We start from the raw sequence: 21,325 nt of genomic DNA, 5'->3' as shown, positions 1-21,325 counted from the left end.
ACTAATCATTCAACATCAGTACCTGACCTCACCAATGCTCTTGAGGCTACTTGTAATCAAATCCTCAAAGCAATGTTCCAAAATTTCGTGTGAAGTGTTCCCTGAAGAGTAGGGACTGTTGCTGTAGCAGAGGGGGACAAAATATTTTTTTTATTCTTTTGATTTTCATCCAGTGTTTGAGCAATACTGGATGAGCAGATGTCCACTAACTGTTTGCCATAAAGTGTACTTGGAATTATTATAGATATTGTGCTTTATTCATTTTAATGACATATAATTTTGATAAAGGCATTTTCTGAGTATCTTGCACCAAGACGTTAGCAGCAGATCCTTTAAGTCCTAAAGTTGTGAGGTGGGACCTGGATGAGCATCAATAAGCCTTAGGTCCCCAAGACTACTTTTGGTAAGTCCCAGTCGTCTAGTCATCATAATAACTTATACTTGCTCATTTTTCCTGCTTTTAACACATCACCTTCAAGAACTGACTATTCAATTTCTGACTAATATGTCCACTCCTTGGCAGATGCCACTGTAGATAAAGATAACCAATGTTTTTCACTGCACCTGTTGTGGTTAAACAGGTTCAGAATTATTCAACCCCTTAATGACAAGCATCTTAGTAGAGCCCCCTTTGGCTGTTATGACCTTCTGCAAACAAGATGCACAACCAGAGACCAGCTATTCTTGGGTTTGTGTGCAGCAACTGCCTTCTTCAAATCCCACCAAGTCAGCCAACTGTGAAAATCACTCCAGAATCTTCCAGACCTTTTTCTGAAACCAAGCCTTGTAAGACTTTGAGGTATACTCAGGATCATTGTCCTGTTGGAAGGTCCAGTGATGCCCAAGCTTCAGCTTCCTTACTCGATTTCCTGGTACTTGATTGAATCCATCTGGTCCTGCACAGCATAAGAGCATCGTCGAGCCACCACCATGCTTCACTGCAGGTAGGGATGCTCCTTTCAGTGTACATAAGCTGTTCATTAGTAATCAAGTATTGGGTTTAAATATGCTATACAATGCTTCTACATGTTTCATGAAGTCCATGTGGCCTTCAAATAAAGTAAATACTTGTTTTTAAACTTGATCAGTATTCCAAATACAGCCACCATTTGTATTCTGTGCCTACTGCAATAAACATATGAGACATTTAGTAATTGATGAGGTGCAGCCCAGACTGGGGCATTTAAATAGAAGGTGATGAATAGCACACGGAGAGACTGACCTCTCTCTAGCTTTGGTTCTGAATGGGCTGCGGCCCTGCGCAATACATCATCTCGCAGTTTATTATCCGCTTTCTCTCTATATGCACTCCCCCTTTTAGCTCCTGCACTAAGGCATATCCCTATGCATGCATTAATATTCAGATATGCTGTAATGTGCTAACTGCAAACAGCTTGTAAACATGCTAGAAGCCAAAGTACTTAGTGGAATTAGATGTTTATCTCCACGGTGGAGGAGCAGCAGGGCTAAGCTAATAATGTTTGTACTTGAGAGGCACAGACTTGTGGCAGGTCCACAGAATCTGTTACAGTAAGCGTGTTTACAGTGAGGGATGGTTAAGGTCTGAGAGAACATTTTGCTGAGCTCTGTCGCGCTACAGCCAGTTCTTAGCCTGTGAGCTACCTGACAGATGACCTTCTGAGCTAATTTGGAATTATGGGCTTAATTACCGTGCTATGGGCTGCTCATTGACACTAGCTTCACCAGAACCAGGAGGTCACCTTCACGATTGATTGGACAGCACTATGTGTGTGTATTTGTGTTTGTGTGAGAAAGAGCAACTTCTAAATTGGCTCAGCTGATGCACTAATTGCAAAGGTTTGACAGCAACTCATTCAATCATTGGCATATTAATAATCTCTATTTCAACGGGTTTCATTTCACATTAGGATTTATGTGTGCCAACCAGGGTTGTTTTTGGAACGATGCCTTATAAGAACCACTTTTGAATCCCTGAAGAACTTCATCACTTCGAGTAATTTCAAGCAAATTCTTTGAACAAACCATCAATTTAATCCACAATTTCTTATTTTGTACATATTGTGTGTTGTTACATACTAAAAAGTTTAATTTCCACATTTCTACATTATTAAATTTGTAATACGAGTAACCTTGTAAGTCGCTCTGGATAAGAACGTCTGCTAAATGCCATAAATGTAAAATGTAAATGTATGCATGAATGAATAAACTTGATGTATGAATTTTTCCCCTGTTATGATTGGCTGCCTCAATAAATAGCCCTCCTTGTAACTTCAGGATGAGTGTGTGAGACTTAACTGCTGTAGCCTGAATAGGTGGATATTTAAATGCGACATTTGGTGATATCACAAAAACAGCATTTTCAAAATAGGCTATTGTTGGCATGCTTAGTTTCCACATATGAACAGTAAAGAATGAATGGTATGCATATGAGTCATACGGTCTGGGCTTATCTGTGTTAACACATGTAAATTCATATTGTCACACCGTATGAGCTGCAGCGCGCTAAAAGCTTTCAAGGAAATACAAATGAATGCCACGAACCAGTCATGTGTACCTATCAAACCCGCAGTTACCATCTTGCATTGTCTAGCCACTCCGTGAGTATTGATCATGCCTTTTGTTCATGTGCTTGCTAATGGCTTTGGTGCCTATTAAGCCTGGCTAATGGCTCTCATTTGCTGCACAGTTATAGGATAAGAGCTCCCTCCTCCAGGCCTCTCCTTTTCTGTCGTCAGTAGTGCTGGCTAGAAGTGCGCTGGTGGCTCTTTCTTTAGAATGTTCTTTCTTAAAAAGTTCAGAACAGTTCTGCTGTAGACTCTCCCTCTGTGAGTGGCAGGACAAATGAGAGAAGAAGGCTGAAATGAAAACAGAAGGCTGAATTTGCATTCTCTTAAAGGTGCATTAGTGAAATTTCTCTCCCTTTTCTTACTTACTCAAAACAGTGAAGTATGTAGAGCTTAATAAAATTATAATCATTCTAGCAAAGCACATGGCTTTTCCAAAAGAGAAATTATTACACACAAAAGGGATGGAGTTGGATGCAGAATCCTGGACAGGTATGCAAACGCTATTCGTTTTTATAATCAACTAAACTGTTTGACTAAATGACTTTACATAACAAATGGAGTAAATAAAGCTTAGTCAAGCTTTTGGTGAACAACCTTCAGAGAACTATAGGTAATATTGGTCAACTAGATGTAGCAGTGCTAACTAACACAGGTGACTGATAAACTTACTGAAGACCTGTTGAACAATGAATACACAGTGGACTGTTCTTACAGCAGCAACTCATTACAACCCAAATTCTGAAGTGTTTATAGGTTAGAATTTCACTATCTATAACTATAACTATAACTATAGAGATAATTGTGATCATTGTAGACAGTTTAAAATAAATAAAAGTTGGACCAATTGTGGAGAATTGTCAAGAGGACATTTCAGACAGAAGTCTGATCACAGTTCTTCTCCCTTAAATTTAGATCGAAATCTGTAATCAACAATCAACTAATGCGTGTCACACAACCCTCTCGCCTGCCAAATGACTGGCTCTGAACTGACACTCATTGCGCGTCACGTCCTCAGAGCAGCAGTGAAACAGCATCATCAGATGACAACAGCACTTTTTAATGTTGCCATAATGCTTAAGGCTGTATCTCTCATTCTGTTTTTATGTTAGATTTGCAAGAGGACCAGTATGTATCCCTTCATCCCGCGCTGCTCTCTTTCACTGCCGCCTGAATGATTCTGTCTCTCTGACCTCTGTTTCAGTTGCGAGCTGCACTGATATATAAAAGAGAACTAACCACATAATGGAAACACATCCACTGCTGCAGCATGTGACTGTGTGGCTGCGATGCCGTTGATTAGAAATGTCTTCACTATCAATCTGAAGAGAGCGCCTTTACAAAACATCCCTCCTCATTCTTTTAGTCTGTTGTTCAAGGGCAGTTGTAGACAGATGGAACATGTTCTAGGTCTCTTTTGTTGTGATTTTTTTATCTTATATATTTTATTAAAGAGACCTCACTTAAACAAATAAAGCTTTTTTGAGAAGTTCCAGTTCACGTTGCCATTCACACTGAACTGTTAAGTCTTTCTGTGTTTCTGTTCTGTGTGTCTAGGCTTCACACCACTCATTTTTAAGCTTTATCTTTTCATTTTACACAAACACAATCACAACAACTTCAGTTGGCTTGCTGGTACATGCTGGATATACTAAGAAACTCAACTGCAGTTCTATAGGGAACTCAACATTTGAAGGGTTTTTGGTCTGACTCCTACTCAAGTTTTTTTTTTTTTTTTTTTGCTAGTTCTACCTCTGCTTGACTCAGCAATTGAAAGAACAATACAGGTTATGGCCAGTACAGGTTAAGGCTATGCTACCCACCTCTGGTCTTGAATGTAGTCTACTGTTAAAAAAAAATCAATAAGAAGAACATTGCATGGCTCAAGGACACTCCTGTGTGTCTCCTGAATCTGTATAACAGAACTGCAAGAACCTCAATCATAAAATATTTCCACTGAAACTCACCAACTATAAGATTTCCATTACTGTGAATAGTTAAGTGAGTAGAAGAATGAAGATATGGAAAATGAACACCTATAAAGATATTTAAGAGAAACTTCAAGAGAAATATCGAAATACATCTATGGAATTCTACAATTTTAATGTTTAAATAAACTCTTAAGATAAATTCCCTACCAACCTAGAAATTCTTCATGGAAAAGCATGGAGTTATAATACAATACATCATGTATTGGTAAATTGATGTATCAATACATTAATATGTTATGTGTCAGTAGTGACAATCAATTCTCAATCAATAGCAGAAAATAATTCTAAATACACAATTATATTAAAATGCTTATTATTTTATAATCTTGTGTTATTTCCAAATGTAGAGCAAAATACCATTTAAAATTGCTTTAAAAAAATGCTTTCAAATTAGACGCTGAATAAAACACACAGCCTTTTTAAGCACACTTTGCTCAATTTGCTGAACAAAAAATGTACCACAGTCTTTGTATATGTCAAATTTTATGTTTTATATGTTAAATTCTGCAGTATATAACTTTTCCACTTAGAAAAATAAAAATGTGACTTGGCCGAGTGTGTCCAAGATTATATTCAAATCTACTGTCTGAGCTAATATCTAATATATATTAACATTAATGTGACTAACAAAATATCCTAATTAGACTAATGGTTCCACACATTTGAACTGTAGTGTATATACAACCATCACAACTCAACATACCATTATGTTCTCCTGAACAATCTAATAGATACTGACTGTACTGAGTACATTATCCACTGAAGGACTTTGCTCAGGATGGTCATTCTTCTAGCGGACATTGAGTTTTATCTTCAATGTGTCATTAGGAATTGATTTTAAATAGCCTTGCTTAGTAGGGTTCTAATAGTCATGTAGGTCTGCTTGGAGCAACACACAGAGTGGCTAAATCAATTCAAATTCTTTCCCAGGCCAGATCTATAACCGCATGATTGTCTATTCAATACAAAGGGACAAGGATAATCAATCTCAATAAGGGAATTTCTGTTCATGGGATCCCTGTAGTACTGCATTATGTGAGAAAACACAGACTCAGAGCTTTGAGTTTCTTTTTTACTTTCATAATAAGAAACAAACATCAGTCAAAGGAAAGGAAACAAATCCATTAGCCTCATCTCATTATTCTCAATATGACTGTCTTTGACATTCATTTCCTGTTTGAGTGACATCTTCAGATGAAAGCTGGGATATTTTTAGGCTTCAGAAAATGTTCCCTGGTACGAGGGGGAGGGGTTGTTAATCAATGTAAATATCAGTATTCTTTGTGCTGATAATGGCTTACCTTATCACGACCCACTGTCCTCACAAAAAACACTGCGTCAAAGGAAACAAGGAAGCTCTGAGCTGTAATTAAATATCCAGTCCTAATCATTATAGGATTGATGGGTGCTATGAATAGGTCTGCTTGGAAATCCTGGAACACTTTTTACTGTCTCGTATGCCGAAGGAGCGAGGATGGAGGTGGCGGTATGATCGCTGTAATAAGGGCAAATCTCTGAAAGCATTCCGTCGTGTCCCCAGAATAACAGAATTTGGCGTTTCAGAGAGACTGGGTTGCTCCACAAATATACTTGCTGTCTACGGAGTGCTATTTTACACTGTCCTACCTAGCAGCAAACTGGGGACATTATGTACACGGCTTATATCCGATATCATACACACAAGCTCTGTCTGAATCCAAACCTTAATATAAGCTGCCCTGTTGTAAACAACTGTGTCTATTAGAGCCGAACCTGCGCTACAAAATGACCTGAAGGAAGATCACCCCGGGAATCATCTAGAAAAGCACACAAATTGAGCAAATGACCTGCAGCATACCACTATATGTCAACAAGAACTACAGTATGTAAACCATTCTCGGTTCATGGCTTATCTCCTGAGAGCATTGTGGGGCCTCTGCAGTCATCAATTTACAGCACACTTTTAGGTCAAACTGCAAAAGGGAAGCGAAGTGCATTCCAACATCCAATTTGAAATGAAAATGCTGGAAACCCACACCCTCTGTAATGTTATTCAGTATATGCATCATGTGGGTGGGCTGACAGGGGTGATCAGCCTGAGGAAGAGAGGAACTCCTTTAAGATAAACACATGGAACAACGACCTGGAACCCTTTGAAACGCCTACAATTTACCTCACTATATGAGAAAATCACTCTTGCTTGAAATGAAATGTGTTCTAATTTTCTCCACAATTCCACAGCAAAACCATGAGCCTGTCTGCTCCTAAAATAACCACACCAATAACCACATCTTTAAAATAACCACATCTTTAAAATAAACACATCTTTAAAATAAGCACATCTTTATATTTTCATGTATTGTTTTAGACAAGAATGTACACAAACCTTTTGAACCTTCTTAAAGTGGAAACAGATTTCTACAACATAATGTCAATTAAGTGAAATATATTGTGTTAAATAAGTAAGTGCACATATTTTCCACTTCCTTCAAGTCAGTATTTAGTAAATGCACCTTTGGCCGCAAAGTCTGTGTGGATAAGTCTGAGTCAGGCTTGCACATCTGGACACTGCAATTGTACTCCATTCCTCTGTGCAAACCTGCTCAAGCTCTGTCAGGTTGCATGTCGATCAGGTATAAACAGCCCTTTTCAACATCAGCCACAAATTCTCTATTGATTTAGGTCTGGGCTTCGACTTGGCCACTCCAGAACTTTCCCTTTGTTGTCTTTAAGGCATTTCTGTGTAACTTTTACTGTGCTTTGGGTCATTGTCTTCCTGGAAAATAAATCTTCTCCCAAATCATAGTTCTCTTGCAGACTTTCGACACATCCTCTGCACTCAGGTGATCTACATTTCACTAACTGCGCTAATAATACTATCACCAGTTGCCTGAAAGGGGGTAAAATTTTAGGCAGTCACTTATTTTCCATTATATATTTTTTTATTGACATTAATGTTAAAGGAAAAACTACTAAATAATAACTTTCTACTAAATAAAAAGGATTTGTGTACAGGCACTGTACATATATATATAAACTGATGGTGCTTTTTACCCATTGTTGTCTAAAAAACAAAAAAACAAAACAGCAATGTGTGTGATATGCTCAAATATACAGCGCCTTTCCAGTTGTAAAATCACTGAATGTAATTAACTTGTCAGGCCTTAACTGACTTAAATCTGGTTAAGCAGGTCAGTCATGAACTGCCATTAGGATTTCTTAGCTGGTGATAATTCCATAGCGTGATAAATCCTCTGACTCTTCAAACCTTGTGCTAAAACTGAACAGTCTTGGGCTTCTCTAAAAAGATATATAAAGGCCTGAAAATGAAGCTTACTGATGCCTAAAAAGCAGGAAATACTACAAAAAGATACTGTTCAAAAATATCATTGAGAAATAGCAGTTAGGGGAAAGAACACATAGCAAAGTCTAGATAAAACAGTAGTTTCAGACACTAGTATTTCAAAAGTTCAAATGGAATTCATATTATCACCAAAGATATGCTAGGAGAAAAAAGGATCACCATCCCTTAAGGATTGTGTGGCACAGGAAACATTGTACAGGTAAATGGAGATTTTTTGGGAGCAAATTTAATGCAGTCAGTCAAGAAACTAAAGCTGAAAAGAGGCTGGCTTTTAGAACAGAATAAAGGCCCAAAACATGCCTCAAACTCCACCCAGAACTACTTCAAGAAATGTGAGCTGAACGTTTTGGACTGTCCCTCCCATTACAGGCCCTTGTAATGGCATTTTAGGGTGTCCAGACTTTTGGACATGCCAAAATTCCCATTTCCCATCTCCATTTATTAAGTTATTAAGTATAAGATCTGTGGATTGACATTTGCAGAGAAAGGACAGTGTAATTAGTTAGTTAGTAGTTACTGAATAAGGATGGATGACGGAACAATAAGTCCTGTTTGTTGAAGCAAATCGGAAAAAGAAAACGCTGCCCCTCACTCATGCCCTGTTCAGCTCCATTGCATAAATAATAAAGTAACAATTACACAAGCTGTAGACTCTCGAGGACTGTCTGTTTCCTCAAGGGCTTGCTTGTATGTGTTCAGTTCATTAAATGTCACCATATTTTATTCATGTGTTGTGAGAATGTGGAGTGACAGTATGTACTCTAATTAGCTCTGTTACTGTTTTAATGGACTCAGGGAGCTCTTTACTAACACGCAGCTGCTTAAGCTATGGCTACTTACAACCACCAAGGTCACAGCCCTACCAAACATAATCAAAAATAACAAGGAGAAAAACAGACTACCAGCTCTGGACTAGAGGGTAGATGACTATTACCACTTCAGACTGACAGTTGTACATTCGGACTGCAAGGCACAGTTAGAAACAGGTCTAAGGTGAGGGCTAAGTGATGTATTCTCTACTCAAACAAGAGGAGCCTGAGATCTTTACTCTGTCACTGTTTCTAACATGGTACAATACACAGCATTTATCTAGACAAACTGCCCAGGTTTCAGAAAGATTTTTAGAAACTGATGATTCAAGCAAAATGTGTTTTACTCAGGGTGCAACAGAGGTCGGAAAACTTCCTTTTCCTGGTTTTCAGATTGGTCAAATATTTATACATTGCAGTTCAGAAGAGAAAGGACCTCTCTACATACTGATCACCACCTTCAAATACAGTCGGTGCATGAAACTGCACACATACTGGAGTTTATTATATATGAGCTACTGTTACCTTGATGATACAGTCTGTTTTCATACTAACACTGTTATGTACGGGTCTGATTACAGGATCCTGATCATTATTATTGTCTTTTAATATACTTCTTTTGCAGACCCTACACCAGTCCATTCATACTCCTAAATCACTCCTAATCCCTGTCTTAATTTTCTCCTTTCATCTCTCTCCCCCATGTGCTGAGCTGCCCTCTGCTGTCTACATGAGTCTGTTTGTGGTTGGGTGCTGGTGCCTACCCTCTGGGTCAGCCTTGTCTTACTGTTAAACCCACTTTTCTGCCACACACCTCCTAACCCCGTTTTCTCACGCTCTCTTTCCCATGTCTTAAGATGTCCTGTTCCAACTGTTTTGTACCTGTACTGCCAGACCTGGTTCTTACTGCCAGACCTCGGCTTACTGCATAGTTTATTGCTGGTGTTTCAGTTGTACTGGGAGGGGTTATGGTTATCGAATATGTCTTAGAGAGACATGTGGCATCTGAACATGTGGCTCAGATGCATCTCAGATCTCCTCCTGAAGTGGTTTGAGGGTTCAGGTTTGTATCTGGTTTTAATGCGTCTAGGGTGTGGTTACACTTACGCATTTTGTGTGACTTGACCTTATCCAGATATAATCCTGATACTCAAGATTCATGAAGTGACCAGGTGTAAAGACCTTAACTAACTAACAGGCATAGCAAGACACTCAGTCAAAGTATCTTCTATGGACTACATCTCCATCTGACTCTCTGACTGACCTTTTTCCTTATTGTGACATTTGAAATTAAATACACTATTAAGCGTTTTAGTTTTTGAGAATGTTTGCCAGTGCTAAGTAATCCACATCTTCAAATGCAGCATAGATAAACTACTTTTCTGTGGAATGGACTTTTCAGACTGTGGATATACACAACTCAGCAGATGGACTATGTCCATGCATGTGCCATGATTAAGCCAGCCAGGCACTTCCTCCTACACATCTGAACATGCTGAACATAATGACATCATTCATTATACAGTCACACACTGCAGTGCCAGCCTGTGTTCATTGCTCATACAGCTCCATTATTAATGTTGCAGTAATTAGCTCCATCACTAACCATACAGCAATTAGCTTCATCGCTAAGCATACAGCAATTAGCTTCATCGCTAACCATACAGCCAATCAGCTCAACTGCCAGCCGTACAGTAGTGCAGTGGTCACCAACAGTACACTGTACAATCAAATGACAATAACAGTAAAGACTGGCAGCTGTGGTTGCCAGAGCTTTACTGTAACTAAATATGGCAGCATATTCCCTGTACAATGGTAGAATTGTTCCATAGCTGTATCTTTACTGCAAAAGACTAAATCAACAACAGACATAAATATACTCCAGGTTTATCCACAAAGGGCTGGTATGGCTACAGTTTTCATAACAGCCAAGCTGGAATGCACCTTTATTTTACAGAGCTTTTATATGACTATGTACAGTGTTTGTATTTATTTACAGTACTGCATTTTATTTACAGTATTTCCCTGTAAATAATACAGATGTGTTTACAGTATAACTTAAAGCACAGTCTGCCACATTTGCTTCAGCATCTTCAGAAGGCCTTGATTGGCCTCATGCATTTGTTTGGGGAGGATAGATATCCAAGAGGGTTTGTGACCACTGCCATACAACAGATAATTAAAATGGACTCTACTTATTTTCATGAATATGTGTACACACATACTACTGTATTAATGTTGTGGAGGTTTTCCACTGAAAGATAAGTGTTGATCATTACCCTAACCTTTAGAAAAGAGAACAAAAGGAAATCTTGTGGATATTCTTGCTGAATAGCTGCATAATGTGTACAAAAGCATTCTTCTGCATGTCCTGAAAAATATTTTCACATTGTCAGATTTTCAACAATGTCCACGCTCTGTGGGAACATAGTGTGGGAACTGTAGGTTGTGCAATGTTATGTAAGACGCACAATAAACGTGTCGGTAAATTTCCCTGACTAAGAATCAGTCAATGTAGGAGAAGTGAAGGAGTGAATTTCTTTATCAGCATCAGTGCCAATCGTATACATTTAAGCCTAGGTGCTGTAGTTATACAGCAGTGATGTATTATCAGACTTGAAGGAAGTGCATCAGACTCTAAGCAAGCTTTCTATCACAAGGAAGAGGTCCAATCTCTAAACACTGAGTTGATGTATGAAGCTTTTAGCTTCCATACATTTTGGATGATTGTTCTTGGAAGTGATGACGAACACCTACTTAGTTGCCATGAGTTCACGTTTGTTGTTTTTGCTCTAGGCTTTCTGGTGACTCTTTTTTCCTGCCACTCAAAATTCCATTTCCTGTGCTTGTATCCCACTCCCACTGTTACCAGACAGAATCAAGCTCTTTGATTGTGACTTCACTTCCGGCCATTCATGGACATTTCCTCCAGGAAGCACCTGGTGCTCCCTCACAAAGCAGCCCATCAGCCAGATAGAATGGTTTAGCAGCTGTTGGACATGTAACACTGCTTTAAATCCCAAGAGAAGCATTTTACACACCTCCAGAAGTCAATCAGCACTTGTTGGAAGCCATTGGCGTTAAGCGTGCAGTGCAGACTGTTCTACGTTGCTACTGTGGACAGCATTCCCATGTGCAACGAAGCCATGTTTCTTCCTCCATATCATGTTCACTCTCCGAGGTGTCATGATATATATTGCCTGTCTTTTCAGAGCATCACTTTTAGGAAAGTGGCAAAAACCAAACTGTATCAAGTGAAACATGACATTCCCTGGAGGCTTTTGGGTGTCCGTTTCTGAAGTCAGGGCTTATGTGACCGGTGGCAAAGCACACTGTCATTTTTTCCTGCGGTTCTCTGTGTGTTTGGGTTCACCTATCACTCTGTGGCTATGGGAGTTTGTCTGTGGGAGCAGGCTGGGAAGGCTCTGGTAATGCGAGCAGCTAGTTCCTTTCAAAGTTGCTATTGTTTTGCTTCACCAGCACCACCACCCTAGAGGAAGTGGGGCTCCGTATCAAGGCTGAGCACACTTCCTGTGCTTGTTGTCTTGGGAGGACCTCACAGGGTTGCTAAGAAAGCGCATACAAAGTGGTAGGTCCCAGACAGTGAGAGCCAGAAGGCTGACAGTGAAGCACCGCTGACGGACACAAGGCACAGGACAGAAGCATGGATTACCGGACTGGATTATATCTTCTTAACATTCTGAATGTTGTCTTTAACACTCCTGATATTTTCTTCACTGTACACTCGGACAAATATGCATTTGAGGAGGCTCAGAAATCCTGCGAGTTGGATAATAGTTTTCTGACTAACATTGCCAACCAAAGCGAAATCACAAAACTTCTTCAAGCCATTGAGGACATGGGAAGCCAAAGCGTAACTTCTTACTGGATTGGCTTGAAGAAAAGCAAAAAAGAGTGTGTTCAAGAAAATCTTCCCCTGAGGGGGTTCTCCTGGATTGTAGGCAATGGCACGCAAGCTGCTGATTTTAGTTGGAAATCGGAACCTCATGGTACTTGCACAGGTGCTCTTTGTGGACTGCTCTCACTGACGTACAGAGGATCTACAATAGACCGTTGGCAGTTAGCCTCTAGCAGCTGCAAGCATGCAAATCCCTTTATTTGCAAACATGAAGGACAGAGTAAGAAGTGGCATTGCCCTCATCCGACAATACACGGGAGTGCTGACATCACACAAAAACACAATGATCCGTACACTCTTCAGGTGACCTGCAGCAATCTGGACAGTTTCACACTGACTTGTTCAAAGAGCACCCATGAATGGAAGATGGCTAGCCACACAGAAAGAGACATATCCGGACTTTGCCTGGAATGTGACAAGGGCTACAAGAAGGATGCACAAGGATCCTGTGTGGATGTGGATGAATGTAAACAACCCCACATGTGCAAACATGTATGTGTGAACACGCCGGGCTCGTACGTGTGTAAGTGCGCGGATGGTCTGGATAAGGACAGTTGCAATGAAGCAGACAATCTGCCCCCTTTTGAGCCTAGCCATGAGCCCCAGGATAACCAAACTCCCACTACTACGGATGGGAGGCATCCTTCTTTACTTTACCCAGTCAACACAACAGAGAACAGTGTGCACATTGAGGAAAACACTGGCGACCTGTCGAACATAATCGTCCCTGTGATTATAGCTCTGCTGATCTTTGTAGTGCTGGTTGTGATCATTGTGGCCATCGTCAAATGCTGCCTTATAAGACGCTCTAAGAAACGGGCCAAGAAAAGAGCGGAGGCCTCTAAAGAGTCCATGGCGTTGAACGGGTCAGACTCCATGGAGAAGGTCAATGAAAAAGAGATGATCTAATAGAATGCCCTGGTGGTAATGTGGAATTCGATCACAGACTTGCAGTGTTCTTAAAGAACTCAGTGCCTCAGTGACAATGAATGTAGAAAAGCTTGCTTTTGAAAACACACTGTTTGCCTTCTCAGTTTCACTCTTTGAATCATGCTGTTTTACAATCAGAATCAGGGTGCTGATGCATGCTGCGAAGATTATATCCAGGACAGGAGGATATTTAGGACAGACTAAAACTTCCAAGGATGTTTTTTTTGTAAAATGTGCAAGGGGTTCATTCATTCATTCATCTCAACATGAATGTTTTCATATTGAACCTCTCAGGTCTTTGTGTTGGACAAGGTAATCAGGAAAAGTTACATTACAAATGTCGATATAACAGCCTATATGTGATGTAATACGATGGGAAATCTAGATTTCCCTAGATCTAGCCTAAAAACAGACAATTATGATAGATGGAAGTCAATATATGTATATGTATGTATGCCATGTAATGTCAAAAGACCGCAGAACCGAGTGCTAATGTCTTTGTTTTTTCAGAGCAGAATCATTATAAGAGAATGTCTGAAATAAAATATGAATTCTAAGCCATTTGGCGTATAAATGCGAAGGAGGGAAGGAGACCACAAGTAAGCTGACCTGATTCAAATATGGCACATTAGTGAAGACAGTCGTTTTCCTGCTTGCGTATCCTTTAATGCACAGTAGGCGAGAAAAGTAACACCACAGCACTAAACAGAACATCACAGTTCACAGGCTACAGCACACCAGTCTCACTTCTTCATTAGTTTGCCTGCACTCTCTCAGATCATGTAGAATACTAAATATGTAGAGTGAGGAAGATCTCCATGCCCTCCAGATGGAATATTAGCCTCTTTATTTTTCATATTTTAGCAGCAATGGGTTAGAGATAGGGGTGGACAATATGACGATATTTTATTGTGATCAATTTCGTTATGTTCTATTACAGTGCAGTTAGTCTGCTTTAACTGGATGAAGTGCAGCAAATTAGAATGACCGTACTCAGTATAGGACAGTATTTGAATAGTAGTTTTTAAGAGTCTGTTGCTACTGATGCAATCTGTTTGCAAACACATGTAGCGTGATAAATATCTGGGATCGAGAAAATGTCTTTAAATACTGTGATGTTTATCATATCACCCAGCCCTAGTTCGAGAAAATGTTAATCAATGGCTGTTATTCAGTAATAGCAACCTAGGCTATCAGAGAAAACAGAACAAAATATAAATATCATTGCTGTCCAATGAAAAACATGTATCTCCAAAATGGTTACTTTACAGGAGATTTTGAGGATTTCTATTGGTCTATTCATCCAGAATCATTTACATAGTGTACAGAAGCAGCTACAGGGTTTAAACCACGAAGAAAAGTAAAAATGGACAAAAAAGGAGATACACGTTTTTCATTGGACAACAGCGATATGCTCCCTAACTAATGGTAGGCTACTGAAGATGTATAGTTGAAGGTACCACCCCATTCCTTCTATAAATATCTGCTTCAGTGTCACAGAAATCTCATAACTGTTCCCACACAGAATGAAGCGAATTACTGAAAATCTAGGCCAGGCATTCTCATCTCAACTCCCATACAAACACACTCTCAGCGGTGTGACTGTCTAACGAGGTGTTTACTACAACTCTTTCATATAAAATCTAGAGTGGGCAGCACTTTTTTAAGACGGGCGTCACATAACTGTTGTCATCATGTCATACAACTACTTTAACGACGTCAGTAGAAATCGCCTACACACACGAGCCCAACCGCCCCAATCTCTTCCTCTCTCTCTCTCCCGCACACACACACACACACACACACACACACACTCGTACACCAATAATAAAATAAAATAAATACACTTGTGAAATCGTCCTTTGTTCAAGTCCACAGGCTCGTGCCGCGCGCTACAGCGTGGTAGTTCTTGAGGTGCAGGTCCCGTTCCTGTACGCGCTGTCCGACTCCATATTGTCCGGCTGAAACTCGTCCACGCTGTATCCCCGACTTTTCAGCGCAGTTGCGTAGTAGTCGATGGGCTCCTCGGCCGCGCTGTCCATCCACCGCAGGCACAGGATTCTTTGAAAGGAGCGCTTGAAGTTGTCCGACAGGAATCCGTACAGGATGGGGTTGGCGCAGCTGTTGGCGTAGCCCAGGACCACGGCCAGCTGGCTCAGGGTGGCGTTGTGCTGCTCCACGAACACGTTGACGAGCTGCACGATGTGGAAAGGCATCCAGCAGATCACGAACACGGTCACCACCATCATGACCATGAGGGTGATCTTCCGCTCGGACTTTTTGCGCTGCTGCCAGCCCGCCTTCAGCGCCACCACCCGCAGCTTGGCTATGATGAGGATGTAGCACATGCATATGGCAATGACCGGGAACAGAAAGCCCATGAGGAACGCGTAAACGACGAACACGGCCATCCACCGGCGCTGCGGCTCGGGCATCTGCATGTTGCAGGCCACCGAGCCATCCGAGTTGGGGGTGGAGGTGGAAAAAATGATGATGGGCAGGATGACCAGGATGGAGAACATCCACACGCCAAAGTTGACCATCTTGGCTATGGTGGGTCTTCGGTAGCGGGCGGCTTTGATCGGGTGCACCACGGCGATGTAGCGGTCGATGCTCAGCACGGTCAGGCAGTAGATGCTGGTGAACATGTTGATGGCATCGACGCTCAGGACCAGGCGGCACAGGAAGGAGCCGAACGGCCAGTGGTGAAGCAGCGAAGAGGTCACCAGGAAAGGCACGCTGAGCATCAGCAGCTCGTCCGCGATCGCCAAGTTCAGAATGTAGATGTTGGTGGCGGTTTTCATTTTGGCGTACCTGAGGATCACGTAGATGACCATGGAGTTGCCGCAGAGCCCCACTAGACACACCACCGAGTAGACGAAGGAGATGAGGATCGCGCTGCCGTGAGACTCGCCGTGCGTTTCGTTGCCGGACGTGTTGAAGAACGCGCCGTCCTCCAGGCTCCGGTACGAGCCGTTGGGCAGCATGCTGACAGGGGTCAAGCGGCGCAGAAGTGACCTCGGATGATCTCCGTTCGGGCTGCTCTGGAGTCCGCCAGGCGCATCCTCCTCTGCTTTCTCGGCTCGCTCGCTCCGCAGCGTGGGAAGCGCTTCAGCACCATGGAGAGTTACTCCACTAAAGATCCCCTCGCTTTAAATTTAGAGACGCGACGTCAGACGCTGCAAAGTGACGTGGCTCTGAGACTTAAGACAGCGGCTCTCTCCAGAAGAAGCGCTGTTTCTCGCGTCACGCCGTGACAACTTTGCTCTTCTCTATATGAGAATGTCACAGCAATTAACGCGCCTCACCTGCTGCCTTATAGGAGCATCTCCAGCGGTGACACACGCCTACCTTTTCCTCACGTGTTCAAAGCGTAGGTCCTAAACTGTGAACCTGGAAACTTCTGATTTGTCTGTCCAAAAACATCAGGCTCGCTTTAATCCCCACAGTTAATTACAATCAAGTCCTATATTGCTCAGCGCCATGATGCTTTTCTCAATATCAAAATGCAGTGCGGGTCGATCCATGACCGCGAGTTGATGTTGGATGCCTTGCATGGTCCGTGCTGAAGCTTTAGCAAGCATGGATGGTTTTGACACTGAAACTGAAGTTTAAAAAACATGCACATTTCTGGCACCATCTAGTGATGGAGTGGATATCAAATCACACCAAGAAACGGAGTTTCACTGCCACTCCGAAGTTCAGAAAAGGCCCTCAGACTGTTCTAACAGGTTAAAATGGGCTCTCAACCAGAAAAGTATTAGTAATTCTTCCTATGAGTCATTTGGAAAAATGCCAGGACCCACCAGCAGGTCCAAACACCTGTTACACACGTCCATACCGCATGAATAAGAGCTAGTTTGCACTGTGGTCATTGTGCACTCTAAACCAGGGCTGCTCAATCCTGGTCCTGGAGATCTACCACCCTGAAGAGTTCAGATCCAACACAGCTGACTATATTGTTCAGTTGCTCCTGAAGGCCTTCACTATCCGGATCAGTGTGTTAGATTCGGAGTGGAGCTGAACTCTGCAGGGCGGTAGATCTCCAGGACCAGGACTGAGCAGCCCTGCTCTAAACAACTTCTATGTAGCAGAATCACCTTTAAAGGATTATTTGACCTCAAGACCTGTTAGTGGTGTAAACACTGAAAAATCAGTAGTTATTGAATTACTAGCAGTTATTGAATCATCAGTAGTTACTACATTATGAGTGATTACTGAGTAATCAGTATGTACTAAATATTCCAAAATTACTGAATAACTGAATCATTTGTAGTTATTGCATAACCAGAGGCTACTGAATATTCAGAGGCTTATGAATTAGAGGCTACCGAATAATTAGTAGTTTCTGAATAATTATTAGTTACTGAACAATAAGTTGTTATTAAAAAATCAGTAGTTACTGAATAATCAGTCTAGGGTTTAAAAGGTTTAAGAACAATGAGGCATGATGCTCTATATCTAACCAAGTAAAGAACCCTTTAGACTTTTTGTTTTAGATTTATTTGTCTCTTTGAGTTGTCATGGTTGTATATAAAACATATTTACTAAATAACCTTGAAGACAACTTGTTTAAAGGCATTTTATGTGGTCTTGCTAAAATGACGCTCCATTTTGAATGGTAAAATATGTCTTTGGAGGGAAAGGGAATAAGGTCCTGAAGTGAGCTGGTCAGAAGCCTAAAAATACCACTTTTTGTTTTAATTCAGAGAGGAGCTCAAGTTGCCCTTGAAGTGCGTTCAGCACAGCCATCACAGCTTTGTGTGTAAGAGGAGCAGATGGTTGTGTTAACACTCTTTTTCATATTCTCTCACTCACTCACTCTCTCTCTCTCTCTCTCACTCACTCTCTCTGACACTCTTAGTCTGTCTCTCTGAAAGGTGGAGGAGAGCCAGGGCAGGTGTTAAGCTGCTTCTCCTGCATTATGCACTTTCACTTTTATGTCTGCAATATTTTAGACACTGATTGAATTCAATATCATATTAGAGTACACGCTTAAAATGTATATTTTATAGTTTGTTTTGTAATGATTGCATGGAAAGAGGCGTTTTGGTTTCCTAAACAACCTTTGTTAATGAGCACTTCATTTTTCAGCCTAATCCCTATCTATAAGAGGACACTGTAGCATATGGCCATGGACCATAAATTACACTTTCCCTGTGCTTAGAAATGAACACAGGACAACACACTGCTCACTGGCTTCTATTAAACAGGTGTTTTTGATAAGATAAGCTATGACATACTTCATTGTCCTCTCAGGGAACATTTCTTGTACTCAGTACAGTGAATGTACAGACACAGCACACACAGTACAGACAACATATTCATAAACACATACACAGACAGCTTATCAACTTGACCTACATCAGCCAGCGTATTGCACATTCCCCCAGTGCTGCACATTACAGACAGTATTGCACAGCACCTGAAGCTGGCACAAACACGTTCCTGTAAGTTTGCACAGTGGCACTACATACCTTCTACTAAAGGAGCTGATACTCAGAGTAAAGCACATTGCATGGGTGAGCCATAAATGTTCTGTGCTCCTCTGAGTATAGACCATTTATAGACAAGTTGAATGTGCTTTTCTTTGTCCCCTGTAACCTTCAAAGCTGTCTTGACAAGAAAGTCTAGTTAGGATGTTACCTTTACTGATACGAAGTAATAGTTGTAAGAGAATGGATTGTACAGTTTTTTTTCAAATACAAGGAAAAACATCTAAATTGCCATATGTGTTAACTCAGATGTAAAAGGTGCAAAAGTATTGGGACACCCGGTCATTCATTGTTTCTTCTGAAATCAAGTGTATTAAAAAGAGTTTATCCTGCTTTCTACTAGATTTTGGAGCATTGTTGTTTGATTGTGAGTGTTAGCAATGGGGGCAACTTAGTAGCTGAGTGCATTTATTAGAAGGGGTATCCACAAACATTAGTGTTGCAAATAGACAGTAAGTTGAGAAATGCTGGAGTATTGCTTTAAGTCTACTGAAAGGTTCCTCAGGAAATTAAAAGTGGCTCTTCCATGGCATCGTAACAAAAACTGTGGTAGCTGTTTAAGCAACAATATTTATCTTAAAGTTTCAATATAAATGTATTTTGTTTCTCAGTTAGATTTAATATTTTGATGGTAGCTAAGCTTAGTGTTTCTGCTTATTTCTACAACATGTTATGAATGACATACAGAAGGTTAGGTCTCTATTAGTAAATCTACCGAACTGACACATGTTGTAAAATGTCTAAGAAACAGTGGTGGAGTGGCTAATAATAATAGTAACAGTAGCTTTACTTCAATCCATCTCCTCCACTTTACATAACCTCACACATTTACTACAATTCATTTTTATAGGAATCTATAGGCATTAACTGACAAATATTTGTTTTTGGAACAATAAATCCACCCAAACTTGTCAAAAGTGGGTGACTGAAGTTTGTTCAAAAGTACAGCAGACACCACAAAAACCCTACTGGCACCTTTATTTTTAAATCTGTACTGTATGTTAATGTTGTATTCATGACAATGAATGTTTTAAAAACAGGAAAGCTTCTGCTGACAAAGAAAAAACTCATACAGTATAGACCAGACTCAAGCAATTGCAATGAACAGTGTTAGAATATGCCAATAAAATACATTCAAATGCTTCTATGTATAGCATAGGTACACAACTGTTACAGTACACAAGCTTTAATCACAAACATATTGGTTCTCGGTCGTTACCAAGCTGTACGACTATAAGAAATTAAGTATGTACTCAAATCTGAAGTCTAAACCCCAAAACTAGCACACTAAAAAGCAAACTGTGAGTGCCTTCAGCAGAGGGGCTGTAATCACCTGCTAAAGAGATCTGGGTGAGAATGCTGTATATCATCCTGGAGCTCCACTGCAGTTCTATAGTCCTTGACTGCCTCCTCAGTCAGCCCTAGATGACCACGCACATCTGCCCTGAGCTTATACAGCAAAGCATCATCAGGCTGAAGCTGGAGAGCTACAACACATACACACATAGATGCAGAGTATTATTTGCATGAAATGTCACTGGGCTTTAATTAGTATCACCAACACAATACTCCTATTCACTTCCATTCCGTCTCACTATTCTCTGCACAGACCATCATGAAAGAGAGTGGCCTGCATCACATAACCGCTATTAAAAACAAAATCTCCTGTGTAATTTCCTAAATACAGAGTGACGGTAGGGTAGCGGAGAACATTGTGCTTTTCAACTCAAAGGGAGGGACAAGAGGGACCATTTTAAAGCCATTTGCTTCGTACATTTCCATAAATTACCATCACTCAGTCAGCACATTTACAAATGATGGTTCCTGTGAAGCCGTACTACAAAAGTACTTGTCTCTATCTACATAGAACTGACTTGATTTGACAGATAGTGTTTGTACATGTGAACACTGCACGGTCACATATATACACTTGTATACCTATGGTCTACTAAAACACATTTGCAAACATTCAAATGGAGAGTGATAATTCAATTCATGAAGAGCTGACTTTTACAACGCCACCTGTTCACAGCTATTCCTCCTGTTTCATCCTCAAGCAGTGCAGAATCACTGATCCTAATAATAAAAAAGTCTTCATACAGAAATGTAAAACACAGCCATTTAATTCCGATGTCAACTTCCCAATTTTAGGTGCCTGTGCTATTAGAGCAGATGCTGTGGAAAACCAGCACTGGGTTTACATTGTAACCATAGTAACCATCTGCCTCTTGTTTTACACAAAAGAAAAAAGGAGTGTCTTGGTTACATGAGCTGTAACCAGTGTATTTTTTT

At 40.8% G+C, this 21,325-nt stretch overlaps 3 protein-coding genes across 7 annotated transcripts in view; 1 reads left to right on the top strand and 2 right to left on the bottom strand.

Moving 5' to 3' along the window:
- The window catches only part of ttc6 (tetratricopeptide repeat domain 6), an 84,481-nt gene that overhangs the window by 31,114 nt on the left and 32,042 nt on the right, over positions 1–21,325 (bottom strand). For 4 of the 5 annotated variants that reach the window (XR_011980522.1, XM_072689396.1, XM_072689393.1 and 1 more), the window contains exon 30: positions 20,367–20,520. Coding sequence is in view for 4 of the 5 variants with exons in the window: in XM_072689396.1 (XP_072545497.1) it covers positions 20,367–20,520 (154 nt within the window). In the remaining variant the exon portion in view is untranslated. Of the gene's footprint in view, positions 1–2,476; positions 2,838–20,366; positions 20,521–21,325 lie in introns of those variants that run through there. The other variant, XM_072689397.1, reaches the window with a different exon arrangement.
- Positions 12,276–14,099, top strand: clec14a (C-type lectin domain containing 14A). The gene has a single exon (XM_072689412.1). The coding sequence runs from the start codon at positions 12,354–12,356 to the stop codon at positions 13,515–13,517; it is 1,164 nt and encodes a 387-aa protein (XP_072545513.1). The 5' UTR covers positions 12,276–12,353; the 3' UTR covers positions 13,518–14,099.
- On the bottom strand, positions 14,183–17,094 carry sstr1a (somatostatin receptor 1a). The gene has a single exon (XM_072689414.1). It carries the CDS (start codon positions 16,523–16,525, stop codon positions 15,431–15,433), a length of 1,095 nt encoding a protein of 364 aa, XP_072545515.1. The 5' UTR covers positions 16,526–17,094; the 3' UTR covers positions 14,183–15,430.

This window comes from Salminus brasiliensis, chromosome 10, assembly GCF_030463535.1.
Source record: "Salminus brasiliensis chromosome 10, fSalBra1.hap2, whole genome shotgun sequence".
Lineage (NCBI taxonomy): Eukaryota > Metazoa > Chordata > Actinopteri > Characiformes > Bryconidae > Salminus > Salminus brasiliensis.
This window is presented reverse-complemented; position numbering and strand designations above follow the sequence as displayed.

Excerpts from the sequence above, each read along its gene's own strand:
- sstr1a (XM_072689414.1), bottom strand. The coding sequence starts at position 16,525 with ATGCTGCCCAACGGCTCGTACCGGAGCCTGGAGGACGGCGCGTTCTTC.
- clec14a (XM_072689412.1), top strand. The coding sequence starts at position 12,354 with ATGGATTACCGGACTGGATTATATCTTCTTAACATTCTGAATGTTGTC.